This window comes from Giraffa tippelskirchi, chromosome 1 (assembly GCF_054371585.1).
Source record: "Giraffa tippelskirchi isolate mGirTip1 chromosome 1, T2T-mGirTip1v1.2.pri, whole genome shotgun sequence".
Taxonomy (NCBI): domain Eukaryota; kingdom Metazoa; phylum Chordata; class Mammalia; order Artiodactyla; family Giraffidae; genus Giraffa; species Giraffa tippelskirchi.
In genome coordinates, this window is record NC_137275.1 from 106,463,442 (window position 1) to 106,486,017 (window position 22,576).

Consider the following 22,576-nt stretch of genomic DNA (forward strand, 5'->3'; position numbering starts at 1 on the left):
TAACCATAACCATAACCCTAACACTAAACCTAAAACTAACCAGACACCCTAACCCTAACCCTGAAGCCAACCCGACACCATAATCGGACACACTAACCCTAACCCTAACCCTAAACTGACACCCAAAATCTAACACTAACCCGACACTCTAACCCTAACCCTAAAATTATCCCTACCCTAACACTATACCTAACCCTAACCCTAACCTAACCCTAACCCTAACCCTATCCCTAACCCTAAACCTAACCCTAACCCTAACGCTATCCCTATTCACAACACTAACCCTAACCCTAACCCTAAAACTATCCCTACCCTAACCCTATCCCTAATCCTAACCCTAAAACTATCCCTAACCTAACCCTATCCCTAATCCTAACCCTAAAACTATCCCTAACCTAACCCTATCCCTAATCCTAACCCTAAAACTATCCCTACCCTAACCCTATCCCTAACCCTAACCCCAACCCAACATGTTAAGACTAACCCTAACCCTAACCCGACTCTAAACACCCTAAACCTAACCCTAACCCAAACCCAAATCCTAACCATAACACGACAGCAGACACCCCAACTCTAACCCGACACCCAAACCCTAACCCTAAACCTCACCCTAACCCTAACCAGACAATAGACACCCTAACAGTAACCCTAACCCTAACCCTAACCCGACAGCAGACACCCTAATCCTAACCCTAACCCTAGCCGTAACCCTAACACTAACCCTAACCCTAACCCTAATTGAACACGCTAACCCGACACCCAAACCCTAACCCTAACCCTTACCTGACACCCTAATCCTAAACCGACACGCTAACCCGACACACTAACCCGACACACTAACCCGACACCCCAACCCGACATCCTAACCCTAACCCAAGCCGTAACACTCACCATAACCATAACCCTAACACAAACCCTAAAACTAACCAGACACCCTAACCCTAGCTCTGACTCCAACCTGACACCCTAATCTGACACCCTAACCCTAACCCGACACCCAAAACCTAACCCTAACCCGACACTCTAACCCTAACCCTAAAACTATCCCTACCCTAACCCTATCCCTAAACCTAACCTTAACCATAAACCTAACGCTAACCCGACACTCTAACCCTAACCCTAACCCTAACCCTAATCTTAACCCTAACCTTAACCCTAACCCTAACCCTAACCCTAACCTGACCTAACCCTAACCCTAACCCTAACCCAACACCCAAACCCAAATCATAACCGTAACCCTAACCCTAACCCAACATGTTAAGCCTAACCCTTACCCTAACCCTAAACCTAACCCGACTGCAAACACCCTAAACCTAACCCTAACCCTAACCCAAATCCTAACCATAACACGATACCCTAACCCTAACACTAACCCTAACCCAACACCCAAAACCTAACCATAACACTTATTCGAAACCCTAACCCTAACCCGACAGCAGACGCCCTAAACCTAACCCTAACCCGACACCAGACACCCTAAACCTAACCCTAACCCTAACCCTAACCGTAACCCTAACACTAACCCTAACCATAATAGAACACGCTAACACGACACCCTAACCCGACAACCTAACCGACACCCAAACCCTAACCCTAACCCTAACCGTAACCCATATCCCTAACCCAAAGCCTAACTCTAACGCTACCACTAACGCTAACCCGACACTCTAACCCTAACCCTAACCCTAATCCTAACCCTAACCCTAACCCCACCGTAACCCTAAACCTAACCCTATCCCTAACCCTAACCCTAAACCTAACCCTAAACCTATCCCTAAACCTAACCCTAACTCTAACCCTAACCCTAACGTTAACCTGACACTCTAACCCTAACCATAAACCTAACCCTAACCCTAAGCCTAACTCTAACCCTAACCCGACACTCTAATCCTAAACCTAACCCTAAAACTATCCCTACCCTAACACTATCCCAACTCTAAACTAACCCTAACCCTATACCTAACCCTAACCCTAACTATAACCCTAACCCTAACGCTAACCTGACACTCGAACTCTAACCCTAACCCTAATCTTAACACTAACCCTAACCCCACCGTAACCCTAAACCTAACCCTATCCCTAACCCTAACCCTAACCCTCACCCTAACCCTAACCCTAACCCGACCTAATCCTAAACCTAACCCTAACCCTAACCCTATCCCTATACCTACCCTAACACTAACCCTAAACCGAAACCTTAAACTAAACCCTAACCCTAACGCAACACCCTATCCCTAACCCTAACCCTAACACGACACCAGACACCCTAACATTCACCCTAACCCGACACACAAACCCAAAACCTAACCCTTACCCTAAGCCTTACATGACACCCTAACCCTAACCCGACACGCTAACCCAGCACCCTAACCCGACAACCTAACCGACACCCAAACCCTAACCCTAACCCTTACCTGACACCCTAACCCTAACCTGACAAGCTAACCCAACACCCTAACCCGACACCCTAACCTGACACCTTAACCCGACATCCTAACCCAAGCCGTAACCCTCACCGTAACCATAACCTTAACCCTAACACTAACCCTAAATCTAACCAGACAACCTAAACCTAACCCTGACCCCAACCTGAGACCCTAATCTGACACCCTAACCCTAACCCGACACCCAAAACCTAACCCTACCCCCAACACTCTAACCCTAACCCTAACTCTAAAACTATCCCTACCCCTAACCCTAACTCGACACCCTAAACCTATACTGACACACTTATCCTAACCCTAAGTCTAACGCGACACCCTAATCCTAACCCTAACATGACATCAGACACCCTAACGCTAACCCTAACCCAACAAACAATCCCTAACCCTAACCCTCACCCTAAGCTTTACATGACACCCTAACCCTAACCCGACACGCTAACCTGGCACCCTAACCCGACATCCTAACCGACACACAAACCCTAACCCTAACCCTTACCTGACACCCTAACCCTAACCCAACACGCTAACCCGACACCCTAACCCGACACCCTAACCCGACACCTTAACTTGACATCCTAACCCTAACCCAAGCCGTAGCCCTCACCATAACCGTGACCATAACCCTAACACTAAACCTAAAACTAACCAGACAACCTAACCCTAACCCTAACCCTAACCCTAACCCAACACCCAAAAGCTAAGGCTAACACTTACCCGAAACCCTAACCCTAACCTGACACGCTAAACTGATACCCTAGCTGGACAACCTAACCCGACACCCAAACCGTAACCCTAACCCGACACCAGACACCCAAACCCTAACCCTAACACGACACCCAAACCCTAACTCTAAACCTAATCCTAACCCTAACCCTAACCCGACACCAGACACCCTATCCCTAACCCTAACCTGACAACCAAACCCTAACCCTAACCCTAAGCCTAACTCGACATCCTAACCCTAAACTGACACACCTATCCTAATCCTAACCCTAACGCGACACCCTAATCCTAACCCTAACCCTAACACGACACCAGATACCTTAACGCTAAACTTAACCCGACAGCCAACCCTAAACCTAACCCTCACCCTAAGCTTTACACGACACACTAACCGTAACCTTACATGCTAACCGGACACCCTAACACGACAACCTATCCCGACACACAAACTCTAACCCTAACCTGACACCAGACACTCAAACCCTAACCCTAACATGACACCCAAACACTAACCCTAACCCTAACCCTAACCTTATCCCTAACCTTAACCCTAACCCGACACCAAACACCCTAAGCCTAACCCGATATCAGACACCCAAACCCTAACCCTAACACGACACCCAAACACTAACCCTTAAACTAACCCTAACCCAAAACCTAACCCTAACCCTAACCTGACCTAACCCTAACCCTAACTCTATCCCTATCCCTACCCTAACCCTAACCCTAAACCGACACCCTAACCTTAACCCTAACCCTAACGCGACACCCTACCCCTAACCATAACCCTAACATGACACCAGACACCCTAACATTAACCCTAACCTGACACACAAACCCGAAACCCTAACACTCACCCTAAGCCTTACACGACACCCTAACCCTAATTCGACATGCTAACACAATCTAACACAACCTAACCAACAACCAAACCCTAACTCTAACCCTTACCTGACACCCTAACCCTAACCCGACACGCTAATCCGACACCCTAACCTGACAAAATAACCTGACATCCTAACCCTAACCCAAGCTGTAACCCTCACCATAACCATAACCATAACCCTAACACTAACCCTAAAACTAAACAGACACCCTAACCCTAACCCTGAACCCAACCCGACACCATAATCTGACACCCTAACCCTAACCCTAAACCGACACCCAAAACCTAACCCTAACCCGACACTCTAACCCTAACCCTAACCCTATCCCTAACCCTAACCCTAACCCTAACACACTAACCCTAACCCTAACCCTAACGCTATCACTATCCACAACACTAACCCTAACCCTAACCTTAAGCCTAACACGACATACTAAACCTAACCCTAACCCAACATGTTAAGCCTTACCCTAACCCTAACCCTAACCCGACACCAAACACCCTAAACCTAACCCTAACCCTATCCCAAATCCTAACCATAACATGACATCCTAACCCTAACACTAACCCTAACAAGACAGCAGACACCCCAACTCTAACCCGACACCCAAACCCTAACCCTAAACCTCACCCTAACCCTAACTCGACAACAGACACCCTAACCCTAACCCAACACCCAAAACCTAACCCTAACACTTACCCGAAACCCTAACCCTCACCCGACAGCAGACGTCCTAACCCTAACCCTAACCATAACCATAACCCGACAAAAGACACCCTAACCCTAACCCTAACTGTAATCCTAAACCTAACCTTAAACCTAAACACTAAAACGACAGCAGACACCCTGAAACTAACCCTAACCTGACACAAGACACCCTAACCCTAACCCGACACCCAAACCTTAACCCTAACTCTTACCTGAAACCCTAACCCTAACCTGACAAGCTAACATGACTCCCTAAACCGACAACATAAGCTGATATCCTAACCCTAACCCAAGCCATAACCATACCATAACCCTAACACTAACCCTAAAACTAACCAGACAACCTAACCCGAACCCTGACCCCAACCTGACACTCTAATCTGACACCCTAACCCTAACCCTAACCCGACACCCAAAACCTAACCGTTACCCGACACTCTAACCCTAAACCTAACCCCAAAACTATCCCTAATCTAAACCTATTCCTAACACTAACCCTAACCCCCAACCCAAGTTGTATCCTTGCCCAGCTAACTGATTAATCTGGGGCTTCCTAGGCATGAAGCTGACTGGCCAGTAGTAGGGGCTGTGTCCTACCACTAAAGAGCTAGAAGAAGGGCTCCAAAGCAAAGCTTGCCAGCACTAGTGTCCTGATGTAGGCTAGCTCCTCACAATGTCTGCTCCCAGCATTTGTCTCTCCACGGTGAGTCTCAAATTCTTCCTGCCTCTCTAGAAAACGCCTCAAGATCAGCAAGTGGGTCTCATTCAAAATCCATTCAAGTGACTGTTTCTGCCCTGGTTGGCTGCTGGAGCCTGTGTGATTTGGTGTGGGGTCTTTCAGGTTGCATCTCTACGGTCTACATCCATCTTCTGGCTCTCCCCAAAGTGAGCTCCACTGGCCTTCAAAGACATATTATTTTGTGGGCCATCTTCCTCGTGTAGGACTCCTTGGCTGAGGAGCTCAATGTAGTGCTCAGACTTTTCACTCCTTGGGGAGAAACCCTGCAATTGTCATTATCAGTCCATTTGTGGGTCTCCTTCTTGGGAGCAGGGGTCTTGACAATACTGTGTCTCCATTCTTCCTAACTTCTGTTGCAGGATCTTCTTGATATCTTTTGTTTCAGAGATTTTTTTTTTTCCCCTACTCTTTAGATCTTTCCCATCAGTAGTTGTTTTGTAAGTAGTTGTAGTTTGGTGTCCCTGTTGGAAAACTGAGCTCAGGGTTTTTACTCTTCATGATGGCCATTCTCTTATATGTCTGCTTTTATACCAAAACCACACTGCTGTTATTATCATAGTTTTATAGTGTTTTAGAATCAAGAATAGACTTCCAAATATGTTCTTATTTTTCAAGATTGTTTTGGCTGTTTGGATTCCACTGAGATTTCACACAAATTTTAGGAGGCATTTTTCTATTTCTGCAAAAAAGAAAAAAAAAACAGTTTGGGGGATTTTGATAGGGATTGTATTGAACACACAGATAATTTTATGCAGTGTTGACATCTTAATAATATTAAGTATTTCAGCCCATGAATATCTTTTTAATATTTATGTGCTTTTTGTAACATCTTTCAGTAATATTTTGTAGTTTTCAGTGTAGAAGACTTTGCTTCTCACTTAAGTTTACTTTCGGACTTCACTGGTGGCTTAACTAGTAAAGAATCCGCCTGCAATGAGGAAAATCTGGGTTTGACCTCTGGGTTGGGAGGATCCCCTGGAGAAGGGAAAGGCTACCCACTCCAGTATTCTTGCCTGGAGAATTCCATGGACAGAGAAGCCTGGCGGGCTACAGTCCATGGGGGCACAGAGACTCGGATGTGACTGAGTGACTTTCACTCACTCACTCATGGTACAGTTTCTGGCATTAAATAGGTACCTTAGCTTAAAAAATAACTATTAGATAAATAACTAGTAATTGCATATCAACCGGTGATAAAGTTAGTATATATCTAATCAAACTTTAAGGTAAATACATTTAATATTAATTAAATAAAAAGAAACACAAATTTGTTGTAGCAGTTGGGAAGTATGTCTTTAATTAGTCAAACTGTAACAAAATGCCTGGTCTGATATTTTATTCCTGAGTTGCAATAATTTCATAATGGTTTTAAGACCATATTTTCCTCCATGTTACACTTTCTGACCCTAATTATGTGATTTGACCTTATAGTATCTTTACATGTACAGGTAGTTTTAACATTTAGTGGAAAATCCCAGTGAATTTAATTAAGGAAGGATTGATTTTGGACACATTCCAATTTCAAGACTCAGTGATAAATGTAGTTAGAAGGGATAAGTTTCTAGTTGTCTTTGTCAATATTAGGAAAAAGATGATATCCTTTTCAGAACTGATGTAAAATTTCAGGAGGTCCTTTGTTAACCTTAAAACATTGCATAAAAAAGAGAAAAGCACAAGAATTTCTGTCAAAATCTCAGTTCAAGTATTCTAGCTTCACTAACAAAATGAAAAGAGAAGAGCTAAGCAATTGAATGGTATTTTTCTATTTTGATGTTAGTAGGAAGATAAATTACTAGAGACACATTTTCTTGGGAAATGACTGGTTGCTACCTTTCTATGTAAATATAGGATTTGTTTCAGTTTTTGATAAATTATCCTAATGTGGTCATTCCTTTCTGTATATGCATGACATTTCTTTAAATAACTTATACAAATAAAAAACTCTTTTGAATAGTCAGAAAACTCATGGAGAAAATGGACAGACACTAGGGTGACATAAGATATTTCTTCAAGAAATAATGCAAACCTTTTCCTTCTGTTATCAAACTGGATGAAAGAAGAATTCAAGATCCATATGAGTGATTTTAATATTTATCCTGCAGATAATGAGCAAGCCTCCACAAGTAAGACTAACAGTAAATAGTGGGAAACAGGCATCATAATTGTGCGATTTTCTTTACTATTCAGGAAATTTAATTACCTTGAAATAAATCAAATTTAGAATCAATTCTAGTTTTATCACTTAAAAATGTGTGACCATGGAAATATTAATGTTCTGTGCCTTAATTTCTTCAACTATGAAATAGAGACTACAGTTATCATTACTATAAATTTAAATGTGACATATTAAATTGTGAGCACGTGATTGAAACTGACTTTATGTGCATACATACTCAGTTGTGTCTGACTCTTGTGACCCTGTGGATTGTAGCCCACCAGGCTCCTGTCTCCATGGGATTCTCCAGGCAAGAATACTGGAGTGGTTTGCCGTTTCTTGCTTCAAAGGATCTTCCCGATCCAGGGATCAAACCCAGGTCTCTTGCATTATATTCACTGATAGCTTTGAGAGAACACATTTTTTGGAGGCCAGAATAGAAGTGGAGAAACAGGGCAGGAGGTCATTGCGTGGAGCCACGAAGAAAATGCAGGCAGCGAATGATCCAATTTGTGATGTATTTTGGAAGCAGAGACAACAGGGTTTGCTAAAGGTATCCCTAAGTAAGATGAGAACAATAGGGAATGAAGACCATGGTGAAGCTTTTTGTTTGTTTGTTTGTTTGAACAGTTACATGGAAGTTGGTATTTAATAAGATGAGGAACTCCCTTTTTATTGTGGAATATTTAAAATTTATTTTTATATGGATTAAATTGATATCCAATTGTATGTCCAAAGTTGGAGATATTGCATATATTTTGTTTTGCATTGTTTTACAGCTGTCTCATAGTTGTTTCTATTGCCCAGCAAAATAAAATGCAACATGTGCCAGGTTCCAAAGCTCCATTTGTAACAATGGTTATGTTTTTATAGTCTTTGTACATATTTATGTAGAATTTTAAGACAAAGTTGAAAATAGATGGAAAGCTAGAGCCTGGAGACAAACTTACAGTGCTTCGGCATTTACTGATCAGAAAATGAGGAATATCCAGCTGAAGACCCTAGGAAAGAAGTTTCAGTGAGGTTTGACACAATTCAGGACAGTGACCTTCTGTTTACAATTTTATCTAACAGCGAATATTAAGATTAGCTTAAATGGATCTCAAATATTACACCTTTGTGACTTTATGTATGGTGTGCCTTGTAAAGGAATTCCTTTCTCATATTCTTGTTTCATTTTTCCTTTAAAAAACATTTAAAAAATTTCTTCCTCTGTAAAGCCTTCTCTGACTTCAGTTTGACTGATATTATATTGAGCTTGATTGATGTTATGCTTTAGCTTGATTAATATATATGTATATTGACTATAAACTTGTGTGAATATTCTTATAAAGGTACTTACTACATGGTTCTGGAATTATCTATTCACTGAGGGTAGGGAAATATGCCTTATTTAACTTGGTATTCATAATGTCTGTGATGCATTGGACACAAACACATAATTCATGTAAATTCCTCTAATTGGCTGACTAAAAAAGATGAAGCTTATAATGCATAAACTGCCCCCCCATCTTTCTTTGTAGGTAAACTGCTTTAATACATGAACTCAGCTCCTGTCCAGACTAGATGAAACCATGGAATAATGTAACTTACTTTGTCCTCCTGGGCCTCACACAGAATCCAAAGAAGCAGAAAGTCCTTTTTGTTATGTTCTTGTTTTTCTACATTTTCACTCTGGTGGGCAACCTGCTCATTGTCCTGACTATAAATGTCAGTAAGACCCTGAACTCACCTATGCACATTTTTCTTGCTTGCTTATCATTTACAGATCTAATTTATGCCTCTTCTATTTCCCCTAGATTGATTTCAGACTTGTACTTTGGGCAAAATACCATATCCTTCCAAACACCTCTGACCCAGCTGTTTACAGAGCACTTGTTTGCTAGGTCAGAGACTGTCCTTCTGTTGGTGATGGCCTATGATTGCTATGTGGCCGTCTGTAAGCCCTTCATTATTTGGTGATCATGAGGCAGATGGTGTTTCATGCTTCTGGTGGTGTCATTTTTTGGTGGCTTTGTGCACTCAGTAATTCATCTTATCACTATTTATGGGCTCCCATTCTGTGGCCCCAATGTCATTGATCACTTTATGTGTGGCATGTACCCTTTACTGAAACTCGTCTGTACTGGCACCTATGTCATTGGCATCTTAGTTGTGGCCAATGGAGGACTGATGTGCACTGTTGTTTTCTTACTTTTACTCATCTCCTATGGGGTCATCCTGTACTCTCTGAAGAACCTGAGTCCGGAAGGGAGGCAGAAAGCCCTCCAGACCTGTGGTTCCCACATCACTGTGGTCGTCTGCTTCTTTGTTCCCTGTATTTTCATGTATGCGAGACCTGCTAAGACCGTCTCCATTGACAAATCATTGAGTATATTTTATACAGTCATAAGTCCCATGTTGAACCCATTAATCTACAGTCTAAGAAATTCTGAGTTGACTAATGCTCTGAAGAAGCTCTGGAGAAAAATGTGTTATTTCAGGTGGTAAATAAGTGCATTATTCATCATGACAAAAGTAATTTAACATTAAAGCCTATAATCTTGGAGAGTAAAGATTTCATAAATCTAATGGAAACTTTTCATTAAGGGATTTATGAAAATATTATTTTAAAATGAACTATATATTTGTGATATTACTAACAGTTTCTCTGCAAAAATGTAAACTTTACGATGTCTGTTTTACTAGGGGACCTAGACAGGTAAAGTGCATTTAAAGTGGGGAGTCAATAACAATATGCCATTTACTAGTGAATGACAATTTTATAAATACAACATCTTTTGCTCAATTTCTGATTCACTTTTAATTCTTTCTCATTCTTTGTTTTACTTTAGTCATATTTTTTGGTTTTACCCTCACTATTTTTATTGTACTAGTTAAAAAATAAAGTACTATATAGACCATCCTCTTATTCAATTTAATTTGTGTTACATATTATGTTTTAGTGTATCATTTAATTGTTTAAATAAAGTATTGAAAGTATGAAAATGAGTTAGTCACACAGTCATATCTGACTGTTTGTGATCGCATGGACTGTAGCCTGCCAGGTCCTCTGTCCATGGAATTCTTTAGGCAAGAGTGGGTTGCCATTGCTTTTTCCAGGGGATCTTCTCGACCCAGGGATTGAACCCAGGTCTCCTGCAGTGCAGGCAGATTCTTTACCAACTGAGCTACTAGTGAAGCCCACTATATTGAAACTATAGTGGATAATAATACATATAAAAATATAATTTTTGCAAAAATCAAGGCAATGGCACCCCACTCCAATATTCTTGCCTGGAAAATCCCATGGATGGAGGAGCCTGGTAAGCTACAGCTCATGGGGTCGCTGAGTCAGACACGACTGAGCGACTTCACTTTCACTTTTCCCTTTCATGCACTGGAGAAGGAAATGGCAATCCACCCCAGTATTCTTGCCTGGAGAATCCCAGGGATGGCGGAGCCTGGTGGGCTACCGTCTATGGGGTCGCACAGAGTCGGACACGACTGAAGCGACTTAGCAGCAGCAGTTGCTGTACTATAGACTAACAGTCCTGCTCATCCCAAACCAGAGCCTCCCAGTTCTTGCAGATGCAGTCACTCTACTTTGTTTCTAAAATTCTTTAAGTAATGATCTTTGCAAAACTATGCATTTTTTCACATATTTTTGTTACTATGTCTCTGTGTGTAAATTTTGCATTTTACTTCTCAACCTTCTGAACGTTTTTACATACAAGTGTATATAAAACTAACTTATTCTGTTTTCACATACCACTTAACTGTGATATAAAAATACAATAGCACTGATGTATTTAGTCCTATTCACGTTTTCCTCAGTTTTTTCTGCACTCAGTTTGGAAAATGCCCTTTTGACACATTCCAAAAAACTGGTGCTTGGCAAACATTTATGATATATGAAAGTCGGACTAAAGAAAGTGTTTTATTTGTATACCTTATCTACAAATAAATAAAGTTGTATTTGGGTATCTATTTACAGACTTAAAATGATTTGTATTCCTTTTTCATGCATTGCTTATTAAGAAATTTTACGTGTTTTACTTGATTGTTCATCTTTATCCATACTGAATAACATTTAATTATATACTTTAAAAATGATCTGATTTACTTTGTTTATGAAATTATTATGTTTCTAGCTTTTGATTTGCTTTTCTTACTTTTACATTGCACAGAATATTTTTGTTTGTTTACAAAGAAATATTTTTAAATTCACAAAATTAAATCTACCACTGTTCTAGAGCTTTTTTCGTCTTGCTGTTAGAGAATTTCCCTATTTAATGTAATCAAAATATTCTTCCACATTTTCTCCACATTTTACTTTTCAGGTCTTTTTGCTGTCTTGTGTTTTATATTTAAAATTTTAAACCATCTACATTCATTTGATGTAAAGAGTTAACTACGAAATATATTCTAATTACTGCTCTAGATTGCTATTTTTTAGATGCATAATTATTTTTCCCCATAGCTTTGGTATTTCAACTATGCAATAAAAAATATGGCATTGTTTGGATCAAATTCAGGGTGCTATTATCGTCACTTGATCTCTTTATTCATGTATCATTTAATACAGAATATAATTATATTTTATTTAAAATAACCTTTCTATCTCATAAGTCTAGGACTCCTTTATTAGTAATCCTTATCAGAGCTACGTTTATTCTTACGTATTCATAATTTAAAACAAAATTTCAATAAGCTATTCTGGTTAAAACTACATTAATTAGTTTTCTGAATAAGATTTGATAGGGAAAGAATTTGATCTTCAGAGAATTCATAATTTTTATACACAAACTGCCTATGTCTTCCACTTAGTAGGTCTTCGCTTATGTTCAAATCTTCCTATGTTTCTAGTTTGGAACTTTAGCATTTTGAATTTTTTGTGGCACTATTTTAAACTGGATTATGTCTTCTTTCACATTTCCCAAGTATCTGTACTTTCAATGTATGCCATCTGTTTTTTTTTTTTAAGCTTTTTTAATAAAGTGATCTTCACAGTACATCTGTCATTAAAAAAAAAATCGAAGTTCTATAAGTTTTGACAAATACACAAGTCGTGTAGTCACTGTCACATTCAATATGCAGAATGTTTCATCATCAAAAGTATTTCTTCATGCACCTTTGTAGTCACCTCCTGCCTTCATCTCCAGATCCTGGAAGACACAAGTCCATTTCCATCCCTTTAGGTTTTGTCATTTTCCATTTGTCTTGCCATTTGTCAATTAAATTGAATCATACTGCATGTAGACTTTCCCTCCTAGCTTTATTGGAGTATAATTGACAAATTAAAGTGTATATTTCAGAAGTACAGTGTGATGATTTTATACACATATGCTCTGTTGAAGAGGTTAAGGCTCGCCACTCCTAAGGCAGGGGGCTTGAGTTGGATCCGTGGTGGGAGAACTAAGATCTCTCTTGCTGCACGGTGCAGACAAAAATAGAAAGAAAGAAAAGGAAAAAAAAAAAAATCAAGGGTACAATATGGTTTAATAAACTATAGCCAATCAACAGAAGCTTCCCAGGTGGCGCTGTGTTTAGTGGCTCAGTCGTGTTCTATCTACTCTTTGCGACCCCATGCCATGGACTGTAGCCCGTCAGGGTCCTCTGTCCATTGGGATTCTCCAGGCAAGAACACCGGAGTGGGTTCCAATGCCCTCCTCCAGGGGATCTTCCTCACCAAGGGATCCAGCCCAGGTCTCCGGCATTGCAAGAGGATTCTTTTTTTTTTTTTTAATTAGTTTATTTATCTATTTTTTAAGTTTACAATATCGTATTTGTTTTGCCATACATTGACATGAATCCACCATGGGTGTACATGTTTTCCCCTTCCAGAACCTCCCTCCCACCTTCTTTACTGTCTGAGCCACCAAGTGTCGCCAGTGGCAAAGAATCCTCCTGCCAATGCAGGAGCCATAAAGAAGGCAGGTTCAATCCTTGGGTCAGGAAGGTCCCCTAGAGTAGGAAATGACAACTCACTCCAATATTGTTGCCTGGGAAATCTCATGGACAGAGGAGCCTGGTGAGCTACAGTTCATGGGGTCGTGAAGAACTGGACATGACTGAACACACACACATGTAGCCAACATATTTTATATTAGACCTCCAGAATTTATTCATCTTATAACCCAAAGTTTGGATCCTTTGAGCAATATCTTCCCATTTATCACACACCTTCAGTCCCTAAAATTTACATTCTACTCTCTGCTTTTAAGAGTTTGTTTGTTAGTAGATTCTACAGGTAAGTGAGATAATAGGTTTTGTTTCACTATACCTGGTATAATCTAACTTAATATACACCAGGCCCATGTCCAAAAAGCATAATTTCCTTCATTTTATGACTGAATAATAGTCTGTTGCTTATAAGTGCCTCATTTCTTTCTCCTTTCATCTGTTGACTGAACTTCAGTTATTTTAGAATCTTGGCTATTGTGAGTAATGCTTCGTTTGATAAGAGAGGTTATGTATCTCCTGGAGAAACTGATACCATTTCCTTTGAAAAAATACCCGGAAATGGAAATGTTAGATCATATAGTAGTTTTATTTTTAGTTATTTTAGGAACCACCATACTGTTTTCTGCAGTGGCTGCATCAATTTATATTCCCACCAAGAGTGTATAAGGGTTCCAACTTTTCTACATCCTCACCAACATTGCTCTTTTATAAGACATTGATTTCATTCATGAAACATGTACTTCATGATCTAACTACCTACCTGAGGCGCCACATCTTAATCCTTTCACATTGAATGTGAGGATTTCAACATATGAATTTTAGGGACTCAAACATTCAAACCATAGCAAGGGTCTAGTTTCATTCTTTGCATACGGTTACCTAGTTTTTTCAACACTGTGTAGAAACTTTTTTTGCCTCAGAGTGTAATCTTGGCCACTTTTTCAAAGATCAGTTGATCATATACACATGCATATATTTCTGATCTTGTTATTGGGTTCCATTGATTTGTTTTTATACTGGTACCACACTTTTTTCAGATATGTAAAACTTTATTTTTGAAAAATCCCTCCATTACAAAGTTAAAAGTCTGGGACCACACGGTTTTGATCACCCTCAACATGTAAACATACATAGAAATAAGAAAGTGTAATGTCTCAAGTTTGTTCTTCTTTCTTAAAATGTTTCCACACTTTTGGATCTTATGTAATTCTATATCAAATTTATGTTTGTTTCTTCCTAATTCTTTGGAAAAACACCATTGAAATTTTGATAGGGATTTTTTAAAATCTGTAGATTGCTTGGATAATGTAGGCATTTTACCAGTATTTATTTTTCCATTCATGAACATGGAATATCTTTTCAATTATTTGTGTCTTTAATTTCTCTCATCAGTGTTATATAATTTATCATAATTAATTATATAGCATATACTGTAATTTATATTATATAATTTATTTCTAAGTATTCTTTCTGATGCTGTTGTGAATGAGATCATTTACTTAAATTGCTTTGTAGATGGTTCATTGTTGGTATATACAGATGCAATTGATTTTTGTATGTTGAGTTTGTATCCTGTAACTGTTGAGTTGCTTATTAGCTAAAACAATTCTGGCTCAATTTTTCATATATTTTGTATGCTAGATCATATTCAGTATGTAGTCTTTTAAATCTGGCTTCTTGAACTTAGTTTCATGCTGTTGAGATTTATGTGCATTATTGTATTGATCAATAGTTTCTTCATTTTGTTGCTGAGTGGTGTTCCGTTTAATGGATGTATCACAGTTTGTTTGTCACTTTCTCCATTAACTGATTTTTTAATTTTTTCCAGGTATTTGAATTTATAAATAAAGCTGTTATAAATATTGATATATAGGTTTTTGCAAAAATAAGCAAATAAACTTGAATATAGTATAAAATAATTATTTGCATGATACTAGATGTCAGAAACAATTGACAGTGATGACTGAGAGATGGGAACCAAACAAGTTGAGCTCTATGATTTTTCCAGGTTATTATCTTCAAAAAGTTTCCATGCTGTGCTTCAGAGAGGGATACATCAGAAGCTCTTGGGAGACTCCTGAATTGAGGAGATGAAAGTTACTAGAACCCTTATAAAGTTCTTTTTCCTCTTCCATAAAAATATTTTTATTGCCTTCATGGTTTTGTCAGTAAGTCGTGTCCAACTCTTGGGATCCCATGGACTGTAGTCTGCCAGGTTCCTCTGTCCAGTGGATTTTCCAGGCAAGAATAGTAGAGTGGGTTGCTATTTCCTTTACCAGGGTATCTTCCTGACCCAGGGATTGAACTTGGGTCAACTGCACTGCAGCCAGTCTTCTGCATTGCAGGTGGATTCTTTCCCAACTGAGCCACCAGGGAAACCCTTCAGGAACTGGTACAAGAACTTGGTAAGATCGCAGTCCTCAGATTGTCATTCTCTGCTGCTGATGAATAAACTGGCTATTGCTGAAGAAATGCCCAGCACTCTATTTCAGGTTGATATTCTGATCAGTGGAGGACAGTGGCATTTGACATCCAGGAATGAGTGTTAGCTTCCAACAGTAATCCCCAGAAAGACTATCTCTCCTTGCCCTGGGGGCAATACTGATTGTAAATTGTCTCAGATCCCTGAGAGAAAGGTTAGGATGCACGTTTATGCTACCTATCTGTGGTGATATCACAAAGATTGTATTGAAGAAGGACTGATGACTGTTATTCAAAATGCTCTGACTTTGGAAAATCATCACATTTGGTAATTGTAAAGGGGCTGTATTTTACTGAATTGAATTCTGGGATTCATTTCAAACTGCTCTTCACAAACCTAGATTGCAGTTTATCATTGTCATCATTATCAGTCTCACCATTATATTAGTCGGCTTGGATTCTCACACAAAATACACCAGAATGGGTAGTTTCAACAGAAGACATTTATTTTCTCTCAAATAAGAGGCTAGAAGCTCACAATCAAGGGGACTGCAGGGCAGGTTTCTGGAGGCCTCGCTTTGCAGTTTGCAGACAGCTATCTTCTCACTTTATTCTCACGTGACCTTTCCTCTGTGCACTCATGCAAGAGCCAGCTGTGCTGTCCCTTCCTGTTCTTCTAAGGACACCCATTCTATCACATTAGGTCCCTATTGTTATGATCTCAACAGTACCAGCTATTCTAGTCCTCATTGATCAAGGTTTCCAAGTTTAGGTACCAGATATATGAGTGAATAAACATTTTAGGTGACTTCAACCCGTTTCTAACTACAAACTTATGACAGATGCAGAGCCAGAAGTACTTAACTGAGCTAAGCAAATTCCTGACCCATTGAAATCACCAACTATAATAAAGTGAATGTTGTTGCTTTAAAACCATAAATGACGGTGTACTTCTTTTGTGCTACAATAGTATCTGAAACAATGCAGTCATTTAGGCCCTATGTTACTGGCTCATGGATACATATATTAATTGAACAAAATAGAAATTTAAGAAAAAATAATAAATATATAGATTTTAACATATGAAAGTAGTGGTACTGCAGGTTACTGGGAAGCAGAATAATTATTCAGTACATGTACTGGGAAAAATTCATTTACCCTTATGATCAGAGAGATACATTACCATTTCACACTTTGAAAATAAACCACTTTAAAAAGCTTAAAGATTATTATCTTTATAAACTCGAGGCAGCAAAAACTTTGAGATGTACATGCCTAGACATTTCATCCTGGATCCACTTTCCACATCCCTACATCACACCATAGGGAATGATGAATCCTTTATCCAAAGCATGTTCACTGCAGTATCCAGTGTGAGCTCTTCCCATTCTCATAATTTGGAAGTATGAAATTCACTATTCACTTCCTTTCTGATTAGAGAGTTTCCCTGGGATCTCAGCTGGTAAGAATCCACCTGCAATGTGGGAGACCTGGGTTTGATCCCTGGGTTGGGAAAACCCCCTGGAGAAGGGAAAGGCTACCCACTCCAGTACTCTGGCCTGGAGAATTCCATGGACTGTAGTCCATGGGGTCGCAAAGAATCGGATGACTGATCGACTTTCTCTTTCACTTTTCACTTTCTGTTTTCTGATTAGAATATCTAGAACGCTTTTTATTTCTTTCACCAAAAAATAAAGGGAAGCTCATTGTTGATATTTCTTCGATATGTGCTAAATATTGGGGACATTAATATTGCTAAGTATAAGTGATCCAATTATAATTTCAGAAAATGGTAAAGACATGTTTTATGCTTCAGTTCCTATGTGGGTTGAATTATAATAAGAAACATTTAATGCCAGAGCCTTATCAGATGCTTTCTTAACAATCTTTGACCCCAAACTATTATAGAACCACTAAATTAAAAGCATAGAAAACACCTTTGACTTATCATTAAGTCAAGAACATATAGATTACAGAAAATCAGAAGAGCTTTTGCTAGTTTGTACCCAAAATGTTAAACATTCATTGTATTAAAAACACAAAAATGTACTCCATTTCAAGTTGGCTGACTCAGGGTGTCTACTGGGATATGTGGTAAGCTTGTATTACTAGAAACTTTACTTAGAACTGTTTGTACTTCGTCTCTCAGATTTTGAATAAATTTTCATTTGTCTGCAAGCATTTTTCAGTTTCCTCTTTGATGATTTCACTGACCATTGCTTGTGTAGTAGTGTTAGTTCAGCCTCCATGTTTGTCTTTTGTTTTTTTCCCCCTTGTAGTTCATTTCTAGTCTCATATGCTATGATTCAGTAAGATATTTTATATGATTTCAAACTTGAAAACTGAGACTTATTTCTGTGTCTCCTATCATGTGATTCAACCTCGAGAATGTTCCAATTGCCCTTAAAAAAGAAATGTATACTTTGCTTCTGGACAATATACTGGTTGTTTAATCCAGATATTGACACAGCTGGCTTTAGGTTCCAGTGATTCTCGGGCTAGTCTTGATCACTGGTGGCTGAGGCTGAGGCCCACTGGGTATTAGGGCCTGTGTCCACCCACTAGTGGGTGAGGGCGCGTACTGAGGTTAGTGCCAGTCCACTAGTAGTTGTGTTGGGTCCAGGGAATTCAGAGTGTGTTGGATTCCTGGTGGGTGGGTCTAGGGCTTAGTGGGGTCGTAGGCTGATATTCCCCCTGGTAAGTGAGATGAGTCCTGGCATAGTGGGCTGAAGGATCCTTATGATCCCAGGGTTGGTGTCCACTTATTTTTGTTTGAAGCCACACCCTAGTGGGTCCTGAACTTACCCCAATGGTGGGGGAAACTCATCCTGGGGTTTCTGTGGCAGGTGCAGGAGTTCAGAATCTGATCTTGGCCAGCCCATGGTGGGGCTAGGGGCCAAGGAATCATGGATCTGGAGCCCCTGCACCTGGTGAGTGAGCATAGTTGCAGGTGGCTGGGGTTTCAGAACTTCCCACAGTAGCCAGCATGCTGGTGGACAGATTTGTATCCTTGCCCAGCTACCTTCAACACACCCTGGTTTGATCCCTAGGGTGGGAAGATCCCCTGGAGAAGAGAATGGCAATCTCCACTTCAGTGTTCTTTCCTGGAGAATCCCATGGACAGAGGAGCCTGGCAGGCTACAGTTCAGAGTCATACAGAGTCGGACATGACTGAAGCAACTTATCATGAAACACACAGCCAACTATAAAGGCTTAATGGAAAAATAATTGAGAATATCTCAATAATTTTGTATAGATTACATGTTGAAATGATAATATCATATTTATTGAGTTAGATAACATATATTATAAAAATGATTGTTTAGTTGCTCAGTTGTCTGACTCTTTGCGACTCCATGGATTGCAGCACGTCAAGCTTCCCTGTCCTTCACTAACTCCTGGAGTTTGCTCAAACTCATGTCCACTGAGTCGGTGATGCCATCCAACCATCTCATTCTCTGTCACCCCCTTGTCCTCCCGCCTTCAGTCTTTCCCAGCATCAGGGTCTTTTCCAATGAGTTAGCTCTTCACATCAGCTGGCCAAAGTATTGGAGCTTCAGCTTCAGTCCTTCCAATGAGTATTCAGGGTTGATTTCCTTTAGGATTGACTGGTTTGATCTCCTTGCTGTCCAAGGGACTCTCAAGAGTCTTCCAATTAATCTACCTGGTTATTTTTATTAGAAAACATAAGGTAACATATGGTTTGTATTTTTGGCTTATTATACTTTTATTACTATTGGACATCATGGCTATAAAATGTTTTAAAAATTTGTAAAATTCCAACAAAATATAAAGAAGAAAATTATCACTTTTAGTTCCATCATGTATGGACATTCACTTTGAATCTTTCAGTGAATTTTCCGATGATTATTTCTCTATGTATTATTATTACATCTTATCAGAATTAGGATCATGATAAGTACACACACATAGACAGGTAGGTAGGTAGGTAGGCAGATACATACATACACACACGGGTTGATTCTTAGATAATAGATGGAGATCTACTAAAACCATCCTTCTGTACTTTATTCTGAGGGCTGTTCATGATGTCAGACTACACACTCTGACTTTTTCCTCTTCCTTTTTTTGAGCATAAAGTCTTGAGTACAATTAACTTCAGGACACAAAATCATCTAAGAAACATGCACTGTGAAATAACCATCAAGCCCAAGGATTTCACCAGGATACCTCTGAAGTGAGTCTGGTTTTAGAGGCTCCTGGTGACCATGGAAGAGAGGAAGATCATCTAGGCTCAAACATAAACAGGATAAGCCAGAAAGAATTCTTCTGCCGATTTGCCTTTTGTCTTAAAAAAAAAAAAAAAGAAACCACATATAAACCAAATCCCAGGTTGCCACTGCCATTTATTTAACGAAGTTTTAGAAAAGCAGAAACTTCACTACAGTTGGTGATTTATTGCCAGGGGAGTTCAAGGAAACTCCCTTATGTGAGCTATCCATTTTCTTGTTCTGAGCATCCCAAATCATCTCAGCAGGAGGAGATATGTGTCCCTGACCTTGGCTGCTTTCTCTGGTTTGGGTTTTCATTTGCTAAATAGGTCACAGCACATTGTTTTTTCTGGTCCACAGCTCTGGCAACACAGTGGGATTCCCTTTCCTGGCCTTGCCCTCTCCCTTCCTTCTTCTTCAACCCCCCTGCTCTGGGACTTGCAGAAGCACTCACGCAGTTTAAACCTGGCCTATGTCCACAGCAACAGCCAGTTTCAACTGAATGAGATCCTCTATGATTCTACTCAGCTTACCGGGCAGGCAAATGAATGAAAAATAGTCACGTTTGAAGTTTGCCATTGCAAAGATCAGATAACTACCTTGTTGACTGGATTTTTTACCTTCTAAACTATCTAAGCGTAAATAGCTTTTTCCTTTCCAGCATTATTTTTATAGCCTCTGCCTTCCTCCAACTTTTTCAATTGTTCAATCTCTGTCACACATTGCAGAGATAGTAATGGTATCAAAATGATCCTACTTTGTTTACATAAGGTTTTTAATCAAAAGACCACCAACTATTTTGTGGATGATTGAGTCTTTCACTCCAGCTGTGAGGCAAGGGAAAAATAAGAGAGAAAGGTTTCCATATAACCAGAAAAAAACCTCATGCGTCTGTATCTTCTCTATTCAACTTGTTTTTGCTTTGAATAAAACAATGTCAGTCTTCCAACCTTTTTATACAATGGAATCCCCATTTCCTGCTTTCTCTCATTTTTATAATTCCATTTATCTCCTCTTAGTGTATCAATTATACTTTGAAAAAATTTTAGTAGTTGCCCTAGAGTTTACAATATCCACTTTTAACTAATCTAAACCTACCTTTAAAGGACACTATAATACTTCAACTGTTGTGCAAGTGGTTTATAACAGACTATCTTCAATTTTTTTAATCATCCAATACACAGTTGCTGTTAATTTGAACAGTTCTTTTACATCAGTTAAGAATAAGAAATAGATTTTGTTTCCATTTAATTCTCCAATGCTCCACTTTATGGAGATTCTGAGTTTGTGATCTGTTTCATTTCCTTCTCTCTGAAGAATTTTTTTTTTTTTTGCAGGGCAAGTCTGCTGGTGATGAATCTCCACAAAGTATGTGTTTGAGAAAGTCTTTATTTCTCTTATTTTTCAAGGGTAGCTTCTCCGGACATCAAATTAAAGGTTAGTGTGTTTTCCTTTTAACACTTTTTAAATATTTCACTCCATCTGTTATTGCTTACAAAGTTTCTGATGAGAAGTCTCCTGTAATTTTCTCCTTTTCCCTACTGAAGGGAAGCAGACTATACCACCACACTATAAGCCACTTTGCCATAATGATTATTCATAGCTGAAGGTAACAAAAACAAACAAACACAAGAAAAGGTCTCTCTGCCCTCCCCATTCTGTCTAAAAGCAGGATGTAAATTTGTAAAGGTGTTCTCCCTCCCTTCTCTACTAGAACAGAAGTTAATCACGAAAGACAACACTAGACCCAGAGACTGCGCCAGAGGAATCTACATAACAAATTTTAAAAACTAACCTTCATCTTTCATTTAGTTTCCCCGTGGGTCTACCTTTCCACAAAATGCCACCCTAGAAATTCAAAGTCCTTTTCCTTTGTCTTGTCACTTCTCTAGAACCCATTGTTCCTCTGTTAAGATGCTAAATAAGCCCAAGTTCTAACCATCTCTTTGAGTTACTCATCACTGAGCACCCATGGGTACATGCTCAATGTATATGTTGATAAAGTCATTTTTTCTCTTGTTAACGTGTTTGTTGTCAGTCTGACTTATAGGGACCCAGCCAGTAAGCCTAACATGGGTAGACAGAAAACAACTTTTCCTCCTCTGTACTCTTTAGATAAAGCAGGATTGATACCCTCTCTGGCTTCCTTGAGCTGTCTCTTTGTCTTTCATTGTCAGCAGTCTGAATATGATATGACTAGGTATGTTGATTCTTTCTTCTTTCTCTTTCTAGTGCTTACCCTTTTTTGTGCTGTCTGGACTTTCTGCATGTGCATTTTGATGTCTGTTACTAATTTTGGAAAAAATATCACCCATTATTAC

The 22,576-nt window shown here is 39.4% G+C and overlaps 1 protein-coding gene and 1 long non-coding RNA gene across 2 annotated transcripts in view; one reads left to right on the forward strand and one right to left on the reverse strand.

Moving 5' to 3' along the window:
- Window positions 1-22,576, reverse strand: part of LOC145505788 (uncharacterized) — an 85,819-nt gene that overhangs the window by 16,915 nt on the left and 46,328 nt on the right. Inside the window, exon 2 of the long non-coding RNA XR_014053295.1 lies at window positions 5,360-6,180. This is a non-coding gene — a long non-coding RNA (uncharacterized LOC145505788). The remainder of the gene's footprint in view (window positions 1-5,359; window positions 6,181-22,576) is intronic.
- Window positions 9,223-10,146, forward strand: LOC145538815 (olfactory receptor 4A47-like). Its single transcript, XM_081571529.1, is given in 3 exon segments — window positions 9,223-9,601; window positions 9,604-9,631; window positions 9,633-10,146. Coding segments are annotated over 3 exon segments (921 nt in total).